The sequence below is a fragment of the Larus michahellis genome, chromosome 7 (genome assembly GCF_964199755.1).
Source record: "Larus michahellis chromosome 7, bLarMic1.1, whole genome shotgun sequence".
NCBI classification, from domain to species: domain Eukaryota; kingdom Metazoa; phylum Chordata; class Aves; order Charadriiformes; family Laridae; genus Larus; species Larus michahellis.
In genome coordinates this window covers 41506240-41532530 of record NC_133902.1, presented here as the reverse complement: position 1 = coordinate 41532530, position 26291 = coordinate 41506240, and the positions used below count along the sequence as shown (strand labels likewise).

Here is a 26291-nt window from a genome sequence, read left to right as displayed (position 1 = left end):
ATGAGTAAACTCAGGTAATGCTTATTAAAATCAAAATAGAAGTTTATTCAAAATGTCAAATTCTCTCAGCTGGGTATGATTTATGTTTATGTACTAGCCTTTTGTCTCATTAAGTAACAATGTACGTTAATGTGTTTAAACACGTAAGTTTTAGTAACAGTAGGAAATTTGATGCAAACCATAGAATTACACTATTCAAATTGATTGACATTCAGATGGAGGTGATCTTGATGGCAAGTGTGATTATTTGAGCAGTAACAATAATGTCCTATGGATTTTTATGTGGTGTGTAGGCTTTGATGTCTGATTGACACTATAAACTCTAATTAAAGCTGTTTTCATGATTTCTTGTCTTATGTGTCCCTTGTAAGTTACGAGCTCTGGTTATGAGCCTGCCTCTGTCCAGTCATCTTTCATAACAAAATCTTTAAGAACATGTCTTTTATCACTCATTTATAATCTGTTTAGAATTGGTCATTATATTCAAAATAGGTAAGATCAAGGACAGACTGCAGCAATATAATCATCTAAGCAATGTTGAAGACTTTACATGAACAGAAAGTAATGACAGTATGAGGTTTCTGATGAGATTCTGTAAGAATCTATGCTTGGATCATTGTTTTTAGGATATATGTAGCATGATTTTAAATCTTTTTTTGGATCAGCATAAAACAGGATGATGTTACATCAGAAATAATTTGGAATACCCAAGTACAAATATCATAATCTTATAAAACTCCTAAAGAGATTAGAAACATGCACAAAAACAGAGTTATGAGAAGATAAAAACGAAGATATTTTGCAGTGCCCTAGGAGGCAATAGTTTAAGCAGGACAGTTAATGCACCATGTTTGTGATGTTATGGCCACAAATAGGTCTGGCATATTTTTAGCGTGGAAACATGAGCGCCATGAGTAAGCTAGGAGAAGCCTCTACTTATGGAGTTAAGTGCAACTGCAAAATGACGAAAATGAAGATGATCTTTTTTTTATCCTTCTCATATGCTTCTTGGTAACTTTCTTGAGTTGTTGTAGCTCCTCTTTTCAAACCATGGCTTTGAATTTGGTGGGGGTGGGATCTATTAATTCGTATTTGATGTCCATTTGGACATTGTTTTGAAAATCTATTTGGAAAACATCATGTGCATATGCAAATTAAATTTCATGGTTCCGCCCTGTGGAAGCAGATTTTTATGTGTGCCGTGTCCTTCTTTCTCCTTCTCTGGAAGAATGAAAAGGTAAAGGAGAAAGTCGGCCTGGGCCGGGAAGAGAAGAGGGATTGCAATGAAGGGAGTGGAGAACAAAGTCTGATGGAGAAGAGGTCTCATGGGAAAAGATGAGATACAGAAGCTGGCCAGCACAGAGGAAATGGAGGGAAAAATGTTTAAATACAAAGAGGAGCAGGAGGCTACACCCAGGAGATTGGAAATTTTGGAGGAGCTGAGTGGGGGCAAATTGTATATGGAAGTAATGGGAGAGTGATTAGGATGCAGCTGGTACCGATAGAAGAAATGGAATGCATCAGGAAGGGAGCAGATATACTTGTGACATATATGGTCACTGATGAGGTGGCTGCTCACAGGCTGGCGTCAGAAGGGGAAGAATCTGGTATGCAGGGACCGAAAGGAGGAAAGTATCTAAAATATGGGTACACATGCATATTTTACAGGTAGGAGCAGAGCTAGGCAGGTGGGCCACGAACAGAAGACAGCTGTGTTACTGGGCTGTGAGGTTTGGTAAAACTGGAAATTGATCAACTTTAGAGGTCTTAAGGCTCTACGGTTCCCTGCTGTCTAGAAATAAGTGTGAAGGTGCTGTCAAGGTGTGAGGCTCGGCTTGACTTCTCTGCTGTGTGGTCCATATAAAATAGCTGAGTGCTGTTGGGTCAAGTGATAAATGCTTTTGCTGTGGCTGCAGCGGTTCAAACCTTGTCAAGCTGGCAGGCTGCATGGCTCCACACAGCAACATCTGCGTATGCTTGAAAAACTTAATAACTTTAATTTAAAATGCTTTTGCATATGTCAACAGACTCCTCTTTTTTTGTTTTTGTTTTTTTTATTATTATTATTATGATTATTCTTTTAACATTTTTAGTGTAATTTTTATCAGTAAACAATTAAAAATTGTGCGAGAAAGTTCATCCAGCTGGTTAGTAACAAAAGACTTGATCCTCTCATGATGGTTTCATGTGTCCTTTTACTTCACTGAAGTCTCCAGATTTACACTGAACCTGAGAACAGGCAAATGAGATTCAAAATAGTGAGATATGATGGTGCTACTGGATTCTAAGTTGTATTTCTTGTCATCCACATGGCTGTTTTGCCTGAGTAAAGCCCATATTTTGGGGCTTGAAAGATTGTTCACAAGTGTTTACATGTTGCCGCATTGCTTGTGTGTGCATGTATGTGCCTGTGAGGTTTTTCATTTTAACTGACTGAACTTTTAAATGGAAAATATCCAAATTTTGCATAATGTTTTACTGCCTTTATGATTAGCTTAATGGAGTTAAGTAACTAACAACTTAAACTGACAAAGTTAGTTTGTAACAGTGTCTTTTGTGAAAAGATTATGGTGGTGATAATGGATAGATTCTGTAAAGCCTGACTATGTCAGTATATTTACTTTAAATGAAAAGTGTCTTTTCTTTGTCGTGTTTAGTTCAAAGTGAAGACTAAATGGAGAAAATTCTGCTGTGTTTTTATTATATGTAGCTTTTCTTTTTCTCTACCACAAATTCTTCTTCTCTCTCCTTTTCATACTACTGGTTGTTTTATCGTAGAAATATCATTGTATGCCAAAGATTTACTCTTGAGTTTCTGTAAAATACAATAATGATTACTTAATATGCTTCTTTTTTCATCTCTGTGGTCAGAATTTATCTTCAAAAATGGTATAATACAGCATTATATGGGAAGAAGCAGGCAAGGGAAGTTTCTCATATTTCCTAGAAAGAAAGAATAAAGTGAAATCCAAAGACATGTTTAACAGTGATCTTTCAGTATCCATTGAAGTCATTTACTTTTCATTTCTTACGGACAGAGTTATAAAATTGTTGTTTGCACAGGTGGTTGAAGTTTGAAGAAGATGTAGAAGATGGTGGAGAGAGGTGGAGTAAACCATATGTTGCCACACTGTCACTTCATAGCTTGTTTGAGCTGAGAAGCTGTATCCTAAATGGCACAGTTCTTTTGGACATGAGAGCTAACTCCATAGAAGAAATTGCAGGTATGTATCGATGTTCCATTTATTAGTTCTGAAAAGTAATCATAAAAATCAAGTGCTTACAATATTGCTTACAAGAAAGCTATTGTATAACAATCAGTTCAATTTAGAAACTCCTGTGAAATATTTTTCTCAATATATTAGAAAAGAATCTAATGTTTGACACAACTGATAAATATTTTATTTATTTTATTTTTTAATAGACTTTTTTCACAATCAATTTTTATGTAAAGGCAAAATTAAAATGGAGTTGAGAGGACAGGTTGGATTTGTTTCATTAGATCTGGCATGTTCTCTGCTCCTGCTGTGCCACCTCACATTGTGAACAATGCCTGTGCTAACTTCCACAAACTGAATCTGCTGCTATGCTAATTGCAGACAGTCTAGCTTAAAACAATTTAAATTATAGAATCATAGAATGGTTAGAGTTGGAAGCGACCTTAAAGATCATCTAGTTCCAACCCCCCTGCCATGGGCAGGGACACCTCCCACTAGACCAGGCTGCTCAAAGCCGCATCCAGCCAGGCCTTGGACACTTCCAGGGATGGGGCCTCCGCAACTTCTCTGGACAGCCTGTTCCAGTGTCTCACCACCCTCACAGTAAAGAATTTCTTCCTAATATCTAATCTATATCTCCCTCTTTCAGTTTAAACCTCTCGTCCTATCGCTACACCCCCTCATAAAGCCTCCCTCCCCATCTTTCCTGTAGGCCACCTTTAGGTACTGGAAGGCTGCTATAAGGTCTCCCCAGAGCCTTCTCTTCTCCAGGCTGAACAACCCCAACTCTCTCAGACCGTCCTCATAGCAGAGGTGCTCCAGCCCTCTGATCCTCTTCATGGCCCTCCTCTGGACTTCCTCCAACAGGCCCATGTCCTTCTTATGTTGGGGGCCCCAGAAATGGACGCAGTATTCCAGATGGAGTCTCACGAGAGCAGAGTAGAGAGGGAGAATCCCCTCCCTCGACCTGTTGGCCGTACTTCTTCTGAGCAGCCCAGGATGTGGTTTGCCTTCTGGGCTGTGAGTGAACATTGCCGGCTCATGTTGAGCTTCTTGTCCACCAGGACCTCCAAGTCCTTCTCCTCAGGGCTGCTCTCAAGCCATTCTCCACCCAGACTGTATTTATGCCTGGGATTGCCATGACCCAGGTGCAGGACCTTGCACTTGGCCTGCTTGAATTTCATGAAGTTTGCATAGGCCCACCTCTTAAGCCTGTCAAGGTCCCTCTGGATGACTTGGTGTTATCGGCAAACTTGCTGGAGGTGCACTCAGTCCGGCTGTCCATGTCACTGACAGCACTGGTCCCAATCCCGACCCCTGAGGAATGCCACTCGTCACCAGTTTCCACTTGGACATTGAGCCGTTGACCGTAACCCTTTGAGTGCGGCCATCCAGCCAATTCTTTATCCACCAAGTGGTCCATCCATCAAATCCATGTCTCTCCAATTTAGAGATAAGGATGTCATGCAGGACTGTCAAATGCTTTGCATAGGCCCAGGTAGATGGCGTCAGTTGCTCTTCCCCTATCCACCAATGCTGTAATGCCATCATAGGAGGCCACAAAATTTGTCAGGCATGCCCTTGGTGAAGCCATGTTGGCTGTCACCAGTCACCTCTCTGTTTTCTGTGTGCGTTAGTAGAGTTTGCAGGAGGATCTGCTCCATGATCATGCTGGGCACAGAGGTGAGACTGTCCAGCCTGTAGTTCCCTGAGTCTTCCTTTTTTTCCTTTTTGAAAATGGGGGTTATGTTTCCCCTTTTATAGTCAGTGGGAACTTCACTGGACTGCCACAACTTCTCAAATATGATGGATACTGGCTTGCAACTTCATCCGCCAGTTCCCCTCAGGTGCCACAGATGAATTTCATCAGGTCCCATGGACTTGTGCACCTTCAGGTTCCTCAAATGGTCTCAAACCTGATCTTCTCCTACAGTGGGCAGTTCCTCCTTTTCCTGGTCCCTGCCTTTGCCTTCTGCAGCTTGAGGGGTGTGGTTAGAGCCTGTGCCGGTGAAGGCTGAGGCAAAAAAGTCATTGAGTTACCTCAGCCTTCTCCATATCCTGGGTGGCCAGGTCTCCTGTTTCCTTCCGGAGAGGGCCCACATTTTCAGTAGTCTTCCTTTTATCACTGACATACCTATAGAAGCTTTTCTTGTTGCCCTTGGCATCCCTGGCCAGATTTAACTCTATTTGGGCTTTAGCTTTGCTAACCTGAACCCTGGCTGTTCAGACAATTTCTCTGTATTCCCCCCAGGCTACCTGTCCTTGCTTCCACCCTCTGTAGGCTTCCTTTTTCTGTTTGAGTTTGTCGAGGAGCTCCTTGTTCATCTATGCAGGCCTCCTGGCATTTTTGCCCAACTTCCTCTTTGTTGGGGTGCATCGCTCCTGAGCTTGACGGAGGTGATCCTTGAATATTAACCAGCTTTCTTGGGCCCCTCTTCCCTGCAGGGCTTTATCCCACGGTACTCTACCAAGAAGATCCCTATGAGCATCTCTACCATAAGCATCCCAACTTATGATGAAGTATTCATCATAATTACGTATCATGAAAACAGTTTAAAAACCATATCTCTGAGTTGAGAATGAAATCAAGAACAATAATATTAAGTGTAAGTTTTTAAAACATTTTAAGATGCCTTAACTTTAACTAAAGTTGAGTGCATTTTTTCCAATGAAGGTGTATTTGGCAGTTGCAATTCTAGAGCTTTTGAGAACAGCAGTAGCAGAAAGCAAGAGAACATAATAGACGAGCCTTGTCTCCCAAAAGTATAAGTGAAATTGAGACTGAATGCCATTTTCTGCATTCCTGGTGTTTCCCATGAAGGCTATAACTAGTTACTGCAGGGGCCTCTTTTTTTGTAGTGCATTTTTTACTATAATAAAGAAGGTTGTTAGTGGCTGTATGTATGGACCTGAAATGCATGGCCTCGAGGAGTCCTAAGACTACAAAGGTTGCATGGCTGTGCTACAATCATGCAGTACAGTCTGGAATGTTTATTTCCCTTCCCAAATATAGCAGCTAATTTAATTAGATCAAGCAATCAGCTAATTTGAATTAGAAGCAATGGATTTGATTGCTTCTACCTTACTGTATTTCACACCATTTCTGGAAATGGTGCTATGTCTGTAAATCATACATTTGATATTTTATAAAAATCATAGAATCATAGAATAGTTTGGATTGGAAGGGCCTTTGAAGGTCATCTAATCCACCCCTCCTGCAACGAGCAGGGACAACTTCTTCGACTAGATCAGGTTGCTCAGAGCCCCGTCCAACCTGACCGTGGGTGTTTCCAGGGATGGGGCATCTACCACCTCTCTGGGCAACCTGTGCCAGTGTTTTACCACCCTCATTGTAAAAAAATATCTTTCTTATCTCTAGTCTAAATCTGCCCTCTTTTAATTAATGTATTATACAGTATATTGCTATTTTATACAAATATCGTATTAGATTTATGGTATTCTCCATATTGCAAACTTTGCTTGAAGATCTAACATGATGCAACAGATGTAAATTGGGAGAAGAGCATGTGCACAGAGAAATGGTGCCTGAGTGGTTGCTGGGGCCTTTTTATTGCCTAGTCACAGACGCAAAGTAGCACGTTAACAGAAAATGTAAAATACACAAATAAAAATACAAACCTTTTGTTTAGGTAAAGGTACAAAAGACAGAGAGAGCAAGAACGTTTTCTAACACTTAAGATTATCAAGAAAACTACTTTATGGGTGATATGTAAATTTATGTAAGGGCCAGATAAAATCGATATTAATTATTTACATTATCAGGTAAGGGAGATACTGTTCAGTGGGCTATATTTAACAGTGGAATTAAAATTGGTGCAGCTAGTGGTAGCTGCTTTTTGCTTTACCTTTCCTAAATTGTTTATGTCAAACTGATGTAAGGTATTATTAATCCCGATCTGCAGAAACTTGCGTGGGTTTCTACTGTGTGCCGAGATCTGATTCTCCCATGAATCATGGTCTGAATCAGAGCTTCAAAATTTGTCTTGATAATGATAAAAGATAAACATGAAGAATAAAAAGCAGCTGATTTGAAAGAACAAAGGTATTCATCAGTATGCTGCTTTATTATTTATTTAATTAAAAAAAATCAAGAAGTACTTAGATCAGTTACTTGATGTTCTTTTATTGCTTTTTTGCTTAAATAGTACACTAGGAGTTTTGAAGCATGAGCTTTACATTTTTAATGCAAAAATCACTCACCTCCTTCTGTAGTCGGCTAAGAGATCTCTTCCAGAATTGTTTTCATTTAAGTAGGTAAAAAAGTAAGGATTAACACAATCAAAATAACTTCAGACAACTTCCTTTTTTTTCTGTTTCTAGAAGTTATTGTATAGTAAGACCACAATGAATTCACGTTTATAATCTCTTAATCCTTAGTTAGTTGTAGTCATTTTGTTTGTTTAGTTAAAGCGTCCAAGAATTCCAGATAATTTTGTTTTGAAACTCATCACAGATGTAAGTTGTCCTTCAGTAGAGAATTTGATGAGTTACTGTAATGCTATTTTGAATCAGTCCTGCTTCTGGGATATCTTCATTTGTTGACTAGGAAAACTTGTTTCTTCTGAGACAAGGCTTTAGGATGACTTTCATGAATTGGCTTTCACTTTAAAAGTACCTATTGTTGTGGCAGATGTGGGTGTATTTTATTCGTTGGGTTTTTTTGGTCGAACTGGTAGGCATCTCTTTCTGATAATGTGATCTGACACATGATGAGGTTTTCTTGGGTCTCGCTTTGTCTTTCAGAGAGGATTTTCTTTTCCCCTCTGCACACTCAATAACCAATAGTGTAAATTTTTTTTTTTTTAAACAACTTTGCGGTGGGTTCTTCTGGCAAGTGAATCATTCTATCATTCTGTAAATTACCCACATTCTGTGTCATGTTTCTTTGAAAAGATTTGCCGCCCCCCCAATAAATAAAGTTGCTATTCCATTTGCTTTCCTGTATTATTGTTATTATTATTATTGTTATTATTACTATTAATATTATTATTATCATTAGTGTTGTAGTAATGTTGTTTTCCTCTTCCTCAATCGAATTCCTTTGTAATTTGGTACTCTAATACTACATATGTAGTTCCTGCTCTCCAGTACTTCCAAAATGTTACAGTGAGTGCGGCACACGTTAGGCAGTGCTGAGAGGAGGAAAGACTTTTCATAGTAGTGGTGCCAAACACACCACCAAGATATGTGTGCTAGGTTTGTTAGAAATTTAATATTTCCAAAGAATATGACAGGCCTTTTTCCATATAAATGACTGCTGGACATGAAGATTAGACAAAACTTGTATCTCTCAGAAAATCCTTTCTTGTCTGTTCTGTTCAGTTGCTATTCACCGTCAGTAGTTATAATCCTACTTAGCGTGTGCTATACATTGCAAACATTGTTTTCACCCTGGAGTTGGTATGTATTCCAGTTGTATCTGGCAGTCCTGACACTTCAGAATTTAAAGAAATGGTTGCTCTCGCTTGTTGGCTTCACTTTCTTTCAACACTTAATTCTTCTTATTTTGCTTGCTAGCCATGCTCAGGCTAGGCTCATCCAGTGATCCTGATGGTCACTTTCGATTGTTCTTTTCAATGCCACTGTATATACCACATGTAGGAGAATTTGCAAAAATAGATTGTACGCTGTGGTCTTAAGTGGTACTCCTAAATTAACTTGTACTTCTGATTAACATTTTATTACTATGGGTTTTGTCTTTTAATGCAACCTGTTGAAAATTTTGCTGCATAACTATATCGCATCATATCTTTTGAGAACAAATAAACTAATTGTGCACATGTACTTTCTTTTTACTTGCCTTAACACTTTGTTAGGGAGAAATGTGTGTTGTGTATTTGTTGGTAATGTCTTGCTATCTGGACTATATTTCTATATCAAATTAAATGTCTGTAAATGCAGTGCCAGTCTTCGTATCCTTGAAAGAGGTATACTTAATCTTCGTTGCTAAATTGAGACAAAGAATTCCTATTTGTTTTAGTCAAGGCTTTTAATCTAAAACCACTTATTCACTAAGGCATTAAACTCTTAGCACTTAGTCCTTGAAAATGTCTTTTATTAAAGTATATATTTTAAAACCTTAATGGGCTTGTAGTAAAATCTACAGATTAAAACCATCTTTTATACTGTTTGCATGGCTTTGAGAACATTTTGTTTTTCATCTCTGGAAACTCTGATAGTTCCACATAAAAATATTTTGGCACCAGTGATGTGGTGAGAATTTTTAAATCATCCTGTCTTCCAGCATGTCCATTCTTTATTAGTTTCTTTTTCACTCCAATTCTGTCTTATTAAAAAAATGACTTGATCTACAAGACTAAATTTCTTTGGACAGGCACCCAATTTTCTTTGTTGATAAAGAGCTTATTCATACCTATGATGCTGAATTCACAGACAATATCTAATTATAATAAAGACTTCTGGGATGAATTCCCAACATAGTCATCATGCAGTGAAATAGCATGTTCATTCCTGAAATTTCTCAAATAGTTCTTAAATTATTTAGGATGAATTTTATTTTTCCCTTGAAATTCCTCTGCTGAACTTCAGCCTGTTTAAAAATGCATTTTTATTAAACGTATTTTAGGATTTTTTTTAATTACTATTTTTAATATGTGACATTCTTTTTTTGTACGTCTTTGCAGTGGCTCCTATATCGGTATGCTAGCACTCCATGCACAAGGAATTCCTTTGAACATTTGATGTAGTAATATTTTATCGATCACTTCTGTATAGAACATATGCTAAAAGGAAGTCTGAAAAATCTATGTAATCAAAACAATTTATTTTGGAACTTGTCTCTTGAGGAGGTATTTGCCAGAATCTGGCTGCACCATTAGAGAGCAGCTTCACTGTGTTGTTCAAGTTGGCAGATGAAAATGTTCTCTTTTGATATTTTCATTTAGTTCCTTTGAAACCATGTAGATTCTCAGATTACCATCTGGTTTTTTGATTGTAACCACTGAATGAACCCCAAAGGTTCTTCTACTTAACATATGATGCCATTTTCTGTCGTTTGGTTCAAAAACTGTTCGGTCCAGCCTTTAATGGCAATACTTTCTTTACAACATGAATCACAGATCTCGCGTTTTCTTGTAGCTGTGCAGAGTGTACTGTGAACAAATGTCAAACCTTGTCAAATACAAACTGTGGCCTCAGCGTTGCACAGTGGTGCTTTGGCAACTTGCACATGTTTGAAATATTAGATAGTCCCATTTATTTTAAATAGCTTAAATGTAATAATGGTTTATTTTTTAAATTCAATTTTAAACATTCCTATGCTTTCCAATCCAGAGATCTGACTGTTTTTTTCCCAAGCAGTCTTTTGTGTGTTCCTCACGATCAAATTTTCAATCAGTGTAACAGCTTAATCTTGTGATTGAGGTCACTGGACTCTGTGCTCAACAACTCAGGGCATTACATCCCAAGTGTGCCATTTTATTGACTTCAGTAATATCATGTTAAGCTTTCAATCTGAACAAGTCTTTTTTTGCCTTTGTTTGCTTTAAGATATATCACTTCATAATAATAACAATTTAAACTGGCTCCAGTTTAGATTTTATTTCACTGGAGCCTTTTGTTTCAGCTGCAACACTCTGGTTGTGTTGTGTTTCTGACAGTGTTTTTATGGTAAATTTAACTTTTATTACAAGTTTTTGGTCACAGTGACAAAGCATGGGATTCCTTGTGAGCAATCTGCTTCTCTGTTTGACCCTACACCTGCCTTTTGTTCAGCTTTCACCCTCTCGCTTAGCCAGGTTTTTTGTGTTTGTTTGCCTTATTTGCAGCTTACCATGTGGTGATTACAGAGAAACCTTTCTTCTCTTGTCTGCAGATAAATTGTAAATCTCGTACCAACTTCTAAGTAGCATGGCATTTTTTGGTTTTTGTTCTGTATTTTCCCGTGTTAACCACAAATCTGGGAATTTTTTAGATTGTGCAAGTCAATCTCAGCTTTCATTTTGTGTGTAAAAGACCGAACCAATGTCACTCATGGCTCTTGTTTTGTATAGAGATGCAAAATAAATTGGTTTATGAGGTCTCCATTGTTCTTTTGTAGCATCCACTGTGCCATGTTAGCATAGCTCTGACTTACAACTGCTTGCTGTCTGAGCTGCAAGCTGGGAATTTTAGTCTCTTCTCTACTATTTACAGTTTTGTGAAATGCTTGCTCTTGTTCTTCAGTAAAATTGCCTGTTGTAACTTTAAAAAGCAGACATTTTTCACTCTCCATCTTTCCTTTTCAAGTAATTCAGCTGAAATGGTGAACAAAGTAATTTCAGGTAGAGCTGGAAATAGAATCTGTCTCTCGGTGTGCTGGAACGCTCTGCCTCCTTGGATGAGTGGGCTAAATCCGCTGGCTTAGATAGCTTATTTATAATCACTGTTGTAAACACTGTAAACAGGTCTTGGTTCACAAATGCAGCCCAGGAATCCTAATTCTTAGTTTTCTATTGCTCCTAGTGCCTAACTCCCTAGGGAACCGTATATTTGGATTCCTGTTAGAGACAGGGTGAGATAAAGGATGTCATTTCAAGTGAATGTCTTCCATAAAGCACTGCTTTAGGGTTGCTTGTGTTTTCTTCTTCCCTGTCTTTAAGGGAAAGGAAACAATCAGAAACCAAATAAATCATGGCTTTTAAATTAGGTTTTGTAGTCAGCTATCACTGCATTCATGACACACACAAAAGCCTGTGCATTCTATTTTTTATCATTAATCTCTCATTTTGTCCTGCAATGGCATAGTTATAAAATTTGTAAGATTGAGAGGTGTAAATACTGGCACCTTGGCTCGTGTATACTGAGTTCAGTTTCTTCTGCTGTAAACTGTCAGTGCTGACCTATATCAGGAGAATATGAGCCCAGAAATTCACAACTTGTATTTCATCTTGTACGCAGATGGGAAAAAAAAAAAAAGCTTCGGGTCTTGTTTTTTTACTCACCACTGCAAAAGTCAGGCCCAGTTTAGACTCTTTATTTGTTAGTAATTTCTTTCTGGACTTCACAGGTATTTTGGTGCAAATACAGTATACCTTCTATAAATTTATTCTGTGTTTCACCTGTGAGTTTTGTGTAGTATTGTATGTGAGGTGAGGGGCACACTGTGAACCTGGAACAATGGGGAATGAGCTGTGGCCACATTTGACTGTCTCCTTACTGCTCATTTGCTTGGACCTGGGATGGCTCCACGTGGATCTGGCTGCATGCCCCTGTACAAAGCTGCAGCGTGTAATAGATGTCTCCAGAGTGAGTGGAAGCATCCAACCTGCTTTTGCATCCTTGCCGACCCTAGAGGTGGGACAGATGCATTTGAACTGATTTGAAGTGTTTGCTGTCCTGATGCTCTTAATTCACAGCCTGGGTAAATTGTTCACAGGTGATGAGGAGTTACATTTGAGTTACTACAGTAGCTTGTTTAAGTACTCACATTGCTCACATTTACTCACAAAATCAATTTTATATAAGTGATGTATTGTAACTGAGTCTGAATGGAGAAAACATTCTTGAAATTATATGAAAACCCAAGTTTCTTTGAATCTTTTTGAATGACCAGGGCAGGAAGAATGTCTGTCTTTAACAGCTTGAAAAGTTATTTCATGGTTCCAGTATGAATCAAGATTCCTTACTGAAGAAACACCCTACCTCAGTGTTCCTGATATCAGCAGAAATGGTATGGTATGAGCAATTAATAGGATGGGTAACACTGTGCTGGTGGATATTCCACACATTGCATCTTGCTGGAAGATCCATGTGGTTCTGAAGCATCCTTGAAAATTAACCTGTGTCTCTGGTTCAAAGGGGGGTCTGCAGAATTTAAAAGGTCATTCAAGAGGAAAATCCTTTAAAACAAACAAACAAGAAATCCCCAAACCTTTGTTGCCAAGTATAGAAACCCTGAAGAGTCTCTGTTGTTAGACAGGAATGTACCTGAGATATAGTGCTGTGAAGTTTCAGGTCTGTATTGTTTACTTTGTTTTGTCATTTGGAGTTTGGAGAAATGGCCATGTGCTCTAAATACAAAAGTGAAAAACAAGGCTTTGAAAAGCAGGTGCATCTTCAACTGGTGGGAGCATGTAGGATCTTCTCACAGGATTAAGAAAATAGAGCCTGTTTTGAAAATGAGATGTTTAAAATGCTCCTGCCATTTACTCTCAGACTTCAACCGTGTTGCTCTTATTTTCAAGCTTGTCTTTGCAATCAAGAGTGTTATCACTGACATTGCAGAAACTTGGGTTTTTAAAGGGTATGTTGAAAAACTTAGGAAGAAACTGAAGTGGAAACCCATAGGTGCTGATGGAGACAGTCTTACTATTCAAATCTGTTCAGTTCAGGTCTTGAAAAAATAGTCAAAATACAGCAATCTGGCAGTAATTTGACTGGATTTAAACTCCTACAGCTGCTACTGCAAGTGGGTCTGTAGTAAAGGAACTGGAGAGGAGTGTCAAGGCAAGAAAACGCGTCTTCACTCTTTCCAAATCTGAATGTGTCTTCTCTTTTTACATGTGGTAGCGGTGCTACAGTAAAGCGGAACTTGTAAAAAAAGAAAACTAAAGGTAAGCCACTTTCTTCTCAGTTTGGCAGGAAATAAAAATTGTTAGTCACCACACTGGCACTAACCCTATGGCTTGTGTTGACTGTTAACGAGTCTAGCAGAACATCTAGGCAAGGAAGAGGATAGGGATATGGTTGTCTTTTTCCTGGCATTTTCTTTTTCCTGGCATTTTTCCTCCTCAAGTGGATCATCTCAAATGTTGACATCATTCTCAGCAGTTAATATGTTTTAATATTTGATACGGAAAATACTGCAATTCTAGGAATGACACCATACAAGTGGAGTTCCACTGATCTGTAAGCAAGCTGATGACCACAACTCTAAATTTGTGTGTTCTAGAGGAGTCCTCTTTTTCAGCTCTTCCTTTTTATTTCTGTCTTAGAGCAACTCAAGGAAGGTAATATTTGTTTTTGCATCTTCTACAATTTGTCTTTTGGTCATCAGAATTAAAAAGGAGCAGGGAGAGGATCATTTCAATTGTGCTTTAGCACAGACGCTCTATGTTATTTTTTTATTATTCATTTTTTTCCTCTGAAGATCCACTGTCATGTTACAGAAAGTACTGGCCTGTTTTGGGAAACATGACATGCAAATTCATGTACTAAGGCTATATAAAGGAAAGATAGTCTTATCCTCAGGGCAGAGGCAGTTCCTCAAAAGGCAGTGGAGTTGAGCAGGAAAATTAATAGGTTTCTTGGAGCTGGAGCTTTCTTTTCTTTTTCTTGTGGGTTGCAAATTCTTGGCTCCATCTGAAAAAAATCTGCTGAAGGCTTTCTCTTGAACTTGTGTTCGTTACCTTCTCTTTTGCCTTTCTGTAACTCATCTTGCTGCTGTGCCTCTTTATTTCTTCCATGAGAGTCTAGAGTAATAGAAAAACTGTGTTTGTCTAGGCTGGGAGTACAGTGATAACTGACCTGGTGGTGTCTGAGTTAACCCTGCAGATAAAAGTGCCCTTCAGAGTCAGGTGAAGCACCCAAAGACAGGTTTTATTAGTTTAGGCACACCACCAGGCAGTATTACTCTTTGGCATGAGCCATTCAGTCAACACCGTTGTTAATACTGCACAGAATGTAATTGCGGGAGAGGGTCAAAGGCAACATGGAAAACCTCTGCATCACTCTTCATTGTGAGATGTGGTTACGTCTCATGTTTACATCTGTTGGCGGCTGCATTTTTCTGTGGACCTAACCTTGTCTTTTTGTGTGTGTGTGGTCACAGAGATGTAAATTTGTTGGTATCCTCTTCATAGTAACTGAAACATCCAGGTAGTTTGTTGTTCAGCTTTTAAAGCAGCTATATGTATGATACGTTGGCTTGTTATGTGGATATTGAGAATTCCAGAAAAACTGCTGTGTTTTTTAAATGTATATACAATGCATAGTTGACTGTTAGCAATTAAACTCTGCTTTTAACCAGCATAATTATTTAATGCCTTTTATTATCTCTCTTCTTTTCTCTTGCTTTTGGGAATTATCAAAGACCTGACAAATATGTTTCTACTATGATGCATCTGCTTTTTATTTTTTCTGTTGTGCTTGCTTTTCCACTGAGTTTACTGGTAGATATGAATCTGACTCCACGACAGAATCATGAGCTGTCTGAATTTTCAGTACAAGGAGTTTTTGACTCAGCTTATTATATCACTATTTTTGTGCGGTACAGTTTCTTCCAATGGATATACAAGGACAGTGTGTATCGTACAGAATTTCTTTTTTTCCTTTCTTTTTCTGTTAAGTGTAATTACTGTTGCTAGCAGGATTTCCCAAATAATAATTAAAAAAAAACCCCACAAAATTCTCAACAGTTCTTTCCCATTTGAAATACATAATGCATATATTTACAAATAGTTTTGAATATGAATATGTAAGAATATTTTCTGCCAGTGGACTGCAAAAATGGTTGTAATTTCTTAGCAGGGGGATCAGATTCACTCACACCTCCATGCAATGATTCTCTTGCAGGGACATGTACATCAGGCCATAGAATGAGATTAAGTATTAGCAAATAATACAGCAAATTTTCCTGTATTGCTTTATCTGAAATTTCTTTATATTTTAGTGAAAGTATTGTAATTATGGTTATAAGAAATAAAGCACTAGACTGTGATCTCCTGTGGTAAGTATAAAGGGAATACAAAAGGTGTTTCCTCACAGCATTCCAGTCCTTTGTAGCAAATAGGGTGGGGGTTATAAAAAGGGAGTTATACACATTATTATCTTGGGTTTAAAAGCATTATGTATGGGGTTGCCTAGGGACTGACTTCAAAGTTACGTAGGTTACCTTAATTTGGGAACTGCGTATCTTTTGAGGGATTGACTTTTTTACATTAATAGCATCCTTTTTGTTTTATTTTTTTTTTCCTGAGACTGAAACACTTCTAGATAAAACTTACTGTTTAATTCTGTTATGTTAAAGGAACTGATACCTTTAATTTGTAATCTTGTATGGTACTAATTCTTATGATTGCAATTTAAAAATAAATATTTCCTTTTTCCCCTCTTTTATTATGTTTATGTATGTATTTTCAGATATGATTCTGGACCAGCAGGTGAGTTCTGGGCAGCTCAGTGAGGATGTTCGTCACAGAGTGCATGAGGCATTACTGAAACAGCATCACCATCAGAACCAGAAGAAGCTGAGCAACAGGATCCCAATTGTGAGATCCTTTGCTGATATTGGAAAGAAGCAGTCTGAACCCCATTCCATGGATAAAAATGGTAATGTGTTGCTTCATTTTGCATTTTGAGCTTTCAGTAACATCTGCCTGTTCGATATTGCATGTGCTTTGTACCCACAGCTTGAACTCAGTGTGATTCTGCTCTGAAAAGCCACTGTGTAAAAGTGGTACCTTTTACATGAGAGTGGTTCCTCTTTTGCATTCAGGAACACACCTGTTTAAATTTGAAATTCAGATATCTGGCACAGTTCAGGGCTGTGCAGGGTTATTCAAGGGAACTAGCTCAAGTGTTGGAAGCAGGCTAGCTGTGTTAGTGTGCCATTCTGTGCTGGGTAATTGGCATGGCACGTTATCCCCGGTGCAGCACAGCTTGCGTACACTTGTGCTTTAGGCACCCTGTGCGATTCTTCAGATTGAGCTTGACCATCTTTGCACAGTGTTGCTCTGAACTGTGGACGTGCTCCATTAGTGCCAGAAATGTGATTTGACTATTTTTGACTTCTGTTGACTATCCAGGGCTGACTTAGTTTCTTAGTCTATGACAGCGTATGCATTAGCTAGCGTTCAACTCATGCTTCAGATTTCATAGTTTGGTTTGAGGGGTTGGAAAATGAGAAAAACATTTTCAAGATGACACTATTGGAGAGATGCTGCAAGAACTGTGACTTATTCTTTCAGAAAATCACTTTTTGGAAAATCACATTCATGAAAATATGAGAGCACGTTTTCAGAGTAGTTCTGCACTAAAATATTGGCTTAACTCTTTTCTTTCTTGCTTTTACAGAAGCCTTTATAAGCTGTGCTGTTGTTATAGTTTAAACATAATTAAAGATCATTCCTTGTTGCCCCTTCCTTATTTACATAAACACAGGCCCGTGTTATGAAAATTGCAGCCAAATTATGCGAGTATTTACAATTAATTCACAAGAATTATACATTGCACAATTACTGAGCCTCTGTATCCAGTATCATAACAATAGCCGCAACATTTTTGTCTGAACACCGTTGGACTATATTGACTCTTTTTCCAGAAATCACCTTAGCTTTAGTGAAATCTCAGTGCCTTCTGCTGTCTCTTTGGTTCAGGGCACTACTGAGCTCCCCTGACACCCTGGGGAGTGGGGAGTAGCACTGGGAAGGTGCAGGGTGCAAGAGGCAGCTGTGTGCTGTGAGGCACAGGGCAGAGGAGGAAAGAGTAGTAGTGCGGGTGATCTGGAAAGATGGGGCCGTTGATATAAAGATTAAGTTTGGTTTCAAGGAAGGACCTTTTGTTTCAATCATTGCCGTGTAAAGTTTTAATAGGTACTTCTAAATCTAGACAATTCCCTGGGGAAGACTTTCAGACCTAAAAGGCAATGTATAATTTCATCTGAAGAGGATATTAAATAGAAACATAGTAATTACGCCAAAATATCATTTTAAGAGTAAGGAAAAATAATATTTAAGGTGTGTGTGATTATACATGTGGATGCACAAGAGTAAAAGTATGTAGAATGATTGTCCACCCTTTGTAAGGCAACGTTCCTGTTGATTTGTGCAACTCTTGCTGATGACTTTAAACAAATATTCAGGAGACGCTTAAGAAAGTTAATGCTATAATGTTCCTATTTCTCAGTTTCCACAGGACACAAGTTAGCAGCTTGCATTCCGTAAGCTTTTTGCACTAGATTTTATATAACCTATAAGCAGTAGGCCTCCTTAAGAAGACCCCACAGGGCAAGCTGTGAAAGTGCAATTTCAGTAACTTTCTGTTACTGTTACAGTTAGTGGAACTGATGCAGTAATTCACTCCAGAAACATCTCACTTTTGTGTAAGTTTCTTCTGGGAAACTTCATCTGTCTATCTAATTCGCCCCAAAAATAGATTCTGATCAGGACAGCACCTAAGTCCATATTAAACACACTAATTTTATATACTTGGTGGTTAAGTGATTCCGTAAGCAGGAAGACACATAATTCTGCAAGATTACTGAATTCCAGTTCACGTGCTTATGCAGAGATACCTCAGAGCACTCTATCCCCTGGTTAAAAAAAATAACTTAGTCACTTTGACTATGTTAATTTAAACTAAGTTCAATGCACCATAAACAATACAAATCTTAATAATTTTAGGAACATTTATACGAAGGTAAGTCATCTTTTTCTCTAAATTACAGTGAAGAGTTCCAAACCCAGTCTTTTTGGACACAGATATCTTTTATTCAGTTTGAAGCATTGCTTTTCTACGTGCATCCTTTAAGTGCTATTGCATATTTGGCAGTCTTCTGCATTGACCTCATCAAAATGGATGATGGCCCTGTGATAAAGCAAAGAGGGGTTGGTTTATTTTTGAGTTTCTCTCTTACCATCCATTACCCTGTTACATTAAAAAGTCTGAATCTTATTTTATTGCATGAATTGGAATAAAATCAGTATTTTTTTTTTAGAAGAAGAAAATTCCATCTGGATTTTTGGTTTTAAAAGGAATCACAATTTTTTCCCTTTTCAAGACAACAGCAAATAAAGCAGCTCATTGGGCATAGTAGGAACTATTGCCCCAATATTCCAGGATTAAAGGAGTGCGGAAAGCGATGATTCTGCAGAGCTGCCTAATCTCAGGCACACTGACCACTACCTCTTCTGGCTTACTCTTAGGTATTTCTTTACCCTGGGTAACTTGCCATGGTATGTGGTGTGTAAATCATGCAGGAATCTACACTGAAATGCTCAGCTTTAGGAACTCTGCTGTCCTTAGCAACTTGACCAGAGGTAGTAACGAGGTTTCTGATAATTTTCTTCTGCTGCTGCCTCATGACCCCAATGCTAGAATTCAGCTACAGTGTTATATATTTCTTTTCAGATTGCCATGGAGCACCTGTACAAGCTTCTCGTAATAATATAAAAATGAGTTGTTAAAATGTAACTTCGGATCAGATGAAAGCAAAGGAAAAAACAGCTGAATATGTGTAAAAGAAAGCAAAATTAAGGGATATAAACACCTTGCATTATTGTCAAGAGTGTGCTATGAGGCACATCTTTATTTCCTGAGGATAAACTGGTAAAATGCAATCAAGGCATCATTTTAGTCTGCTTATTCCCATTACTGCACAAACACTGTGTAGAATGTATGAACATAAAATGTTCCATATATTGCCAACAGGAGCAGTATTGTTCTCTCTCTTTAATACAAAAAAATACATTAAAATAGTAAAATATTTTATTATTGCTTTTACTTTCTGGATGAGAAGCTGAATTCTTAGGAAACTGCAGGGAGAAAAGCAGATCATCTCCGGTACTACTGATGAGCCTACAGCTCAGTTCACCCCGATCAGAGTTGGCAGAAACAACAAGTGCCGGGAGCTTTAGAAGGGCCACTTAGTCGTACCCGTTGAAATGAGGCGGGGGAACTTTGACACTTCTGCACAAAAGGAAGTTCTCCGTTTGGTTAAATTTGGGTTTAGTGTAGACAGTTTAATTGATAACAGTCCTTAGCAGTCTGTAATTTATTAAATAGGTGGTTCAGAGCCATCAGTCCTTGCCATCTGGGTTACGTGGTACAAATCCCTTCTTTGTCCAAGTTCTTGACTATGCTAGCTTATCAATGTATCAATTTCCAGGTATTCAAGAGCAAAGTCTGAAAATGAAGACATAAACTTAAATGTAATATATGGCTCTGCTGCTGACAGACCACTGTGATATCTTTGCTGGAAGATAGTTGCACATATGTTCTCCCTCCACTTTTTCTTTGTTTAAAAGTCTGTCAGACCATCTAATTAATTTGCTTTGTATTTAGTAGTATTATCTTTTGTTTACAATGGCTGTTCTTCACATCCTCTGGAGGGCTAAGATGTCAGGGTGCTATGGATTTACCATGCATTTTTAATGCTGCCATGCTGTGTTTAACTTTCACTTTTCATTAAGCATCAAAACTGTGAGAATTAAAAGCCTGCTTTTGATGTTCCAATAAAACCCGACAGTCAAATTTGGCATAAGAGTAGGAAAAATGATTTTTTTTTTTTAAAGTCTAATTTGACACCAAATACCCAAAATAGAGGATGGCAAGTAATTTTAGCATAAATACTGTAAAAGGCAGGTAGAAATATGAATCTTTGTCATTAGTAAATCATCTTTAGAAAGCTTGGTTTGTAAAGCAATTTAACTTGTTTTTATTGAGATCGATGGGTTTTTCACCCTGATACCTGTGTCTGTAAATTCCTATGACATGGTCTAAAAAGCCAAAGACAATTGCAAATATATAACAACTTTCTATTGATAGGGGAATGCTAAAATATTGTCATAAGCCCCTCCCCTTTTATAAAGGGTTCTGCAATTAAGAATTTAATCGTGCGTGCCACAGAATAGTAGCTGATTTGATGAAAAGGTGGTTAGGAAAATAAGTTTTCATCAACTAAACATTTCAGTTCTTTTGACTGGCTATTTCACTTTTAATCTGGACTTCAGAGCGCGTGTGTGTATATATGTAATGAGATCTAACAGACCTTTTACTGATTAAAGCCAAAGAGGAAGGAACTAGGGGTGAGGAGCATGGCAGGATAAGTGACTTGTAAATTGTATTTCCATGCACCTTGCTAAAGTGTTCTTTATCCATAATAACATGATCTTGTGCCTGTTTTGTGTTCCATACATATGCCATTTATAACTGCTTCTTCTCCCTTGATGTCAGAGCAGACATGTTATTAGTGTAAAAATTGTGCCACGCATCATGTCTGAGTTTGGGAAATTCTGAAATTCGAAGGAGAGGTTTATTGATATGCCAAAGAGCTTGAAGGAAGCAATGGCATATTAAATTAGGGATCTTCAGAGTTAACAGCATGACCTGTTAGAGCAGTTAATTTTGACATATTCTTTTTCAAGCCTTTTTCCAGTTATTTCAGTTAGCAAGGTCGGCTGGTTTGGACTTCTTCATTGTTTTATGGCAGTTACGAGCACACGCAGAGGTGTTTAAGACTATGCTTGGCTACCTAATTTAGGACAGTATGCTTTAGTATCCCAGTAAGTCTAAATGACCAGTTATGTGACTGTGTTTTTTACTTTCCTCAGTTTCCTAATCTCTCCTAAACATCAGTTCAAGCATTTATGCCATAACTCAGAGTTAGTTTACAGCATGTGAAACTCTGATGTCAGTACTACCACGTGGAGAGAGATGGACTTTACTTGGGGCCATGTGAAAAGGGTAGGGATGGGTTCCTAGGTATGTGACCGTGTTCCTACGTTTTTGGAATAAGTCACAACGAATGCCATATATATGCCCAAGTTTTCTGTCAGTATGGATCTGGATCAGGTGGATTGCTTCAGCTTTACTTGAAGAGAAGGCAAACTCAAAGATAGTTAATTCTAGCTTAAATTAGCTAATGCGCCATTTCTTGGTTTATATTCTTCTCAAATGTGTATATTTTAATCAACTTGTATTATCCACAGGTTTTTATATTACTAAAATGTAACTTGAATTTATGAACATTTTCATCTGATATTTATTCTTTCTTTCTCCACATTTCCTTGTACCCATGATAAAATGTGTAATCTATATGTATAAAATTGTATCATTCATCTTTGTATTTCTTTATTTTGCTCTGTCTTTGTTGTGTCTGTCTCTAACAGGCTCATCTCATCTCTGTATCTTCCTCATCTCCTATCCTTTGGGTTCTGTAAACTCCCTGAAGGTTCAGAGGTAGTATAAATACCTATTCTTGCTTGGGCTTCAGATCATTTCAAATGTACACCCATGTCTTCATCTCACTTTCTTGACAGCATGCAACTTCTTGCTATAGTGATTAAAAAATACCTCAGGCCTTTGTCAGCAGCTGCGGCACACTTAAGAGAAGCTTGTGTGGAATGATGTTTTTTGGGGAAAAAAAGTGCCATTTCTTTATAAGTTCATTTTCTTACCGCAATTTGTAAAACCGCAAACCATAGCATTTTAGTTAAAACTGCATGACTTCACGTGAATTATGCTTGAGATTCAGGCCTAGCATTAGAAAAACAGGTAAAGCGACTTTTTCCTCATCCTCTTAAGTTATGTATCATTAGCGAGCACCAAATACGCTTGTGGTTACGCAGGTACAATGAGAGTAAAATGGTTCTCCACCGATTTAAAATGTTATGCATCAAGAGGACTAAAATTCATACAAATTCAGCCTGCAAAGATGGTATCACTGCTCTGTTAGAATTTTACCATATACTTAGGAAAACTTACTGGTTTTCAGTCCTTGATTTTTGATCTGGACAGTGTGTCTATTTAGATTTGGAAAATTGGTGACTAGTTGCGGTGAAAAGCCTGAAAATTGTTATAGCTGGTTTGCAAATCACAGCTTTTTTTTTTCTGAATGGGAAGAAATCTCTATGGTCTAGAAAAATAAACAACTTCTTTTCTGATTCAGTTTCCTTTGATGTGTCAGTTGCATCCAGTTTGTTTCCATTAACTGTGATTTGTATCTGAACACATTGTTCTTGGTTTTTGTCATAGTCTTGGATTTTGATTAATAAATACAATACACATAGTTAAATGTCTTGAGCTTTAAATTTTAGGGAGTAAGAGTATGTTGCATGTGACATTAATTTACTGGGATTTTTATTTTTTTTTCGTTTGGCAGGACTAATAGTCTCAAAATGCTGACCTCTATCTGCAAATGCAAACTTCTGTTAGTGTAACAAATATGAACCTTATTTTGATGGATTTTGATTTTTAAGTGGCTTGGCTTTGCATGACAATATTTTTTATGTGAATCTTGCTCTATTCAAAGCTCTGGCAATTTCACATTATCTGAAAAAACTGCTCTTTTTTATGTACACCAATTTAAAATATAATTTTAGAAACTGTGCTGATATTGGCTTTTTAATACATAGATAAGCCTTCACACCCATTTTAGTGTGGTGTTATCTGTTAGGTATTAAGTTCCTTTGTATGTAGGCTGGATCTTTCAATGATACCCCATTGTGCATTTGTTTGATACTTTAAAATACCCGAATGGCTCTCTGATGAATTCTCAAAGAATGCAGCTCTTCAGATGCTTTATGTAGGTGGACTATAGGATAAATCAAGGCTTTTAAACTTTAGATTTATAAGGACTGAAAGTACTGCATTGCACTCTTAAAAAATAAAATACTGTATTTACTCCATACAATGTGTAAATAAACATTTTGCTTGAGATCGCTGGAATGGAACTGGCAAGGACAGGGCATGGAAGATCTGAATAAATCTTGCTGCTCTTATTCCCTCTTATAGGGAGTCGATGGTTTATGCCTTCGCCATACTTACCAACCTAAACCCCATATTGCCAACTCAAAGAAGTAATAAACCATCACAAGTGTTTTTTTCAGAGCAGATGTTTAAAGCCTGGCTAGAGTTTGGGGTTAGTTCGGATTTTGGGGTTTTTTGGTTTTGGGTTTGTTTTGTTTTCTTTTGCACATAGTGCTTTGAAAGCTTCCATATTGTAAAGATAAACTTTGGAGAATACTTGGATTTAGTGTACCTGTGTCCCAGAGATGGTGTGATGCAGTGGTGACTGTTGACGTTTTGGTGGAAATCAGACAGGAAGTGCCTTTTTTTTTGTTTACTTTTGGTTTAGTCTAGGTATGATGTGACAGCTTCCCTCTTCATTCACATAATTCTTTAATTGATTGTTGCTTCATGGGACCATCGTGGTGCCAATAACTGTTTCCTTCATTCAGAGAAAACAATCAGTTTTTGAAATTAAAAATGGCTTGAGGATAAAGCACGTATATAGTTGCCAACATGCTTTAGCAAACTGAGTAATGGCGTTGGAAAACCAGTGGTGACGCTGGTGATGCCAGTGTTCACTAGGGTGCCATCAGTATGCTTTTGGTCCTACCCCACTGGGGATTACTCATGTGCTTAATGGTATTCACCCCAAAGACATTTACTTGAAGTCAACATGAAATTATACACAAAATTAAATTAATTTAGAAATTTTTGTGGCTTCATAGCTCAGAAGCAGAGGAAGCTACCAAACATGAAAATAACCATGTAGTGTTACAGTCCTGTTCCTAGGGAGAGGGCCACCATAGCACGACATCTACCTGCTCTTGCGTACAAAATACCCAGGCATTTAACAAACTAAATGTGTGTAGGAGCAAAAATCTCTCCAAAACCCAGTACTTTTTGTCTTACTTTTCTGTTGAAGGGACACACAGAGACCAAGTTCCAGATTTGCACATTTGCATTTTACTGACTGTATTGTTGCATAAGAAACGTGTTCCTGCAGTGTGTTTAAGATGCTCTTTAAAAAACTTTCCCCATGACTATCATGTGAAAAGTGAAATTACCTGTCTTCTCTACCTTGTATTCTTGATTGTTGTTCAACACAGTAAAAAACCCCAAACTTCTTGTTCCAAGATCCAGAAAGCTGTCTTAAGTTACAGAGCTATTTAAACATCTCTTACTGCCTCAAGGTAAAACTTGTGTTCTTTCAGATTACTCCAGCATATGGGTAAATCAAAGTTTGAGGTCTTCCATTGGCACAGAAAAAGAACATATGCTATTCTTATAAACTTCACATACTTACTCGTTGTGGCTTTTATTTCCTACTGTGTATATTTTTACATAATTTTCTCCTAAAAGAAAAGTGGACACAACGTTTAAAAGTTAGCCTTTGGACTGTTATGTTAATTGCTTAGAGGCTTTTGACACCTCCAGTTGTGATATTAAAACTTCAGTAGTTATAACAGGTGGTCCATGTTCTGACTCCTTTGTTGGTCAATATTGTTATCTCCCTGGCAGATATCCGTGCGCTCATTTTCTTAAATTTTTGGGTCCAAAAAAAAAAAAAGTATAGATGTAAATCCCCAATTAGCAACCAAAAGATAATGAGCTACTATTTTTGTTGCTTTCCTGTAACATCTTTGTAAAGTAGTATATACCTTAGTATGAATAATTATTACAAGTATTACCCTTTATGTAAATCCTCGAATATAGATGAATGTCTAAAAGGAAGAAATTAAAAGTGCAGAAGGTCTAATGTTACTAGATTTAAAGTTTTCTAGGAGTAAGGTAGGGCAGAAATTTTCCCTTCCTAGTGAAAGGCTTTTTTGTTGTGTTATTAAAATCTCCAAAATAGTACAGGAATAAAATTTATATATTATTTTTAATAGTTATAATATGACAAGATGATTCCTGTAAAAATAATTCTAAGACTGTTACATAAACAATAAAGAAAATAATTACAGTGTGAAGTAGTGTATGGCAATATGTAGTGTAAAGGTGATGGTGTAACAGTGATGGAACTCAGTGTTTTTTCTTTAAGGTCTAACTAAAACAGACAACTTGAATGACCATTTATAAGCATCTTGCATATTTAATAATTTCTAGCTTCCAGTTTGCAAAAGTTGTCTCTTGTGACATTTAGGAATTAATATTGTTTTTACATGTGGACTCCTTTAAGTTACATTAATATGTTGTTTTCTGAAATCAATCCTTTCTTCTTGTTATATGTAAATTCTAACCCTGACTTATTTTTGTCTACTTGGATAGATTAACATGCTTGTCATGTCTGGTTTTTTGCCATTCTCTGTTTATTTCACTGTAGTGCTGAACAAAAGCCCTAACTTCTATTCTTGTTTTGATCTCCCCCTGTCCTGAATCGGAGAGAAAATATTTACATTTTAAAGATTGATACATTTAATAATAAGATTTCTAGCAATATATTTTAAAACATTCTGTTCCTGTACTTCCTAATCAAATTGAGATCTCTCTGGCTATGCTGCCAGGATGCAGCACAAGAGTCTAAAACCCGTTTTGCGTCATGGGAGATTTGCCTAGTGGAAAGTGAGATGTTGATTTTCATGAAAACCAACCTTTTCCTTCAGT

At 37.5% G+C, this 26291-nt stretch overlaps 1 protein-coding gene across 10 annotated transcripts in view; it reads left to right on the top strand.

Annotated features, from left to right (window-relative positions):
• SLC4A10 (solute carrier family 4 member 10) overlaps positions 1-26291 on the top strand; it is a 163965-nt gene that overhangs the window by 91405 nt on the left and 46269 nt on the right. For all 10 annotated transcript variants that reach the window (XR_012588455.1, XR_012588459.1, XR_012588457.1 and 7 more), the window contains 2 exons: positions 3064-3224; positions 16320-16508. Coding sequence is in view for 3 of the 10 variants with exons in the window: in XM_074595665.1 (XP_074451766.1) it covers positions 3064-3224; positions 16320-16508 (350 nt within the window). In the remaining 7 variants the exon portion in view is untranslated. The remainder of the gene's footprint in view (positions 1-3063; positions 3225-16319; positions 16509-26291) is intronic.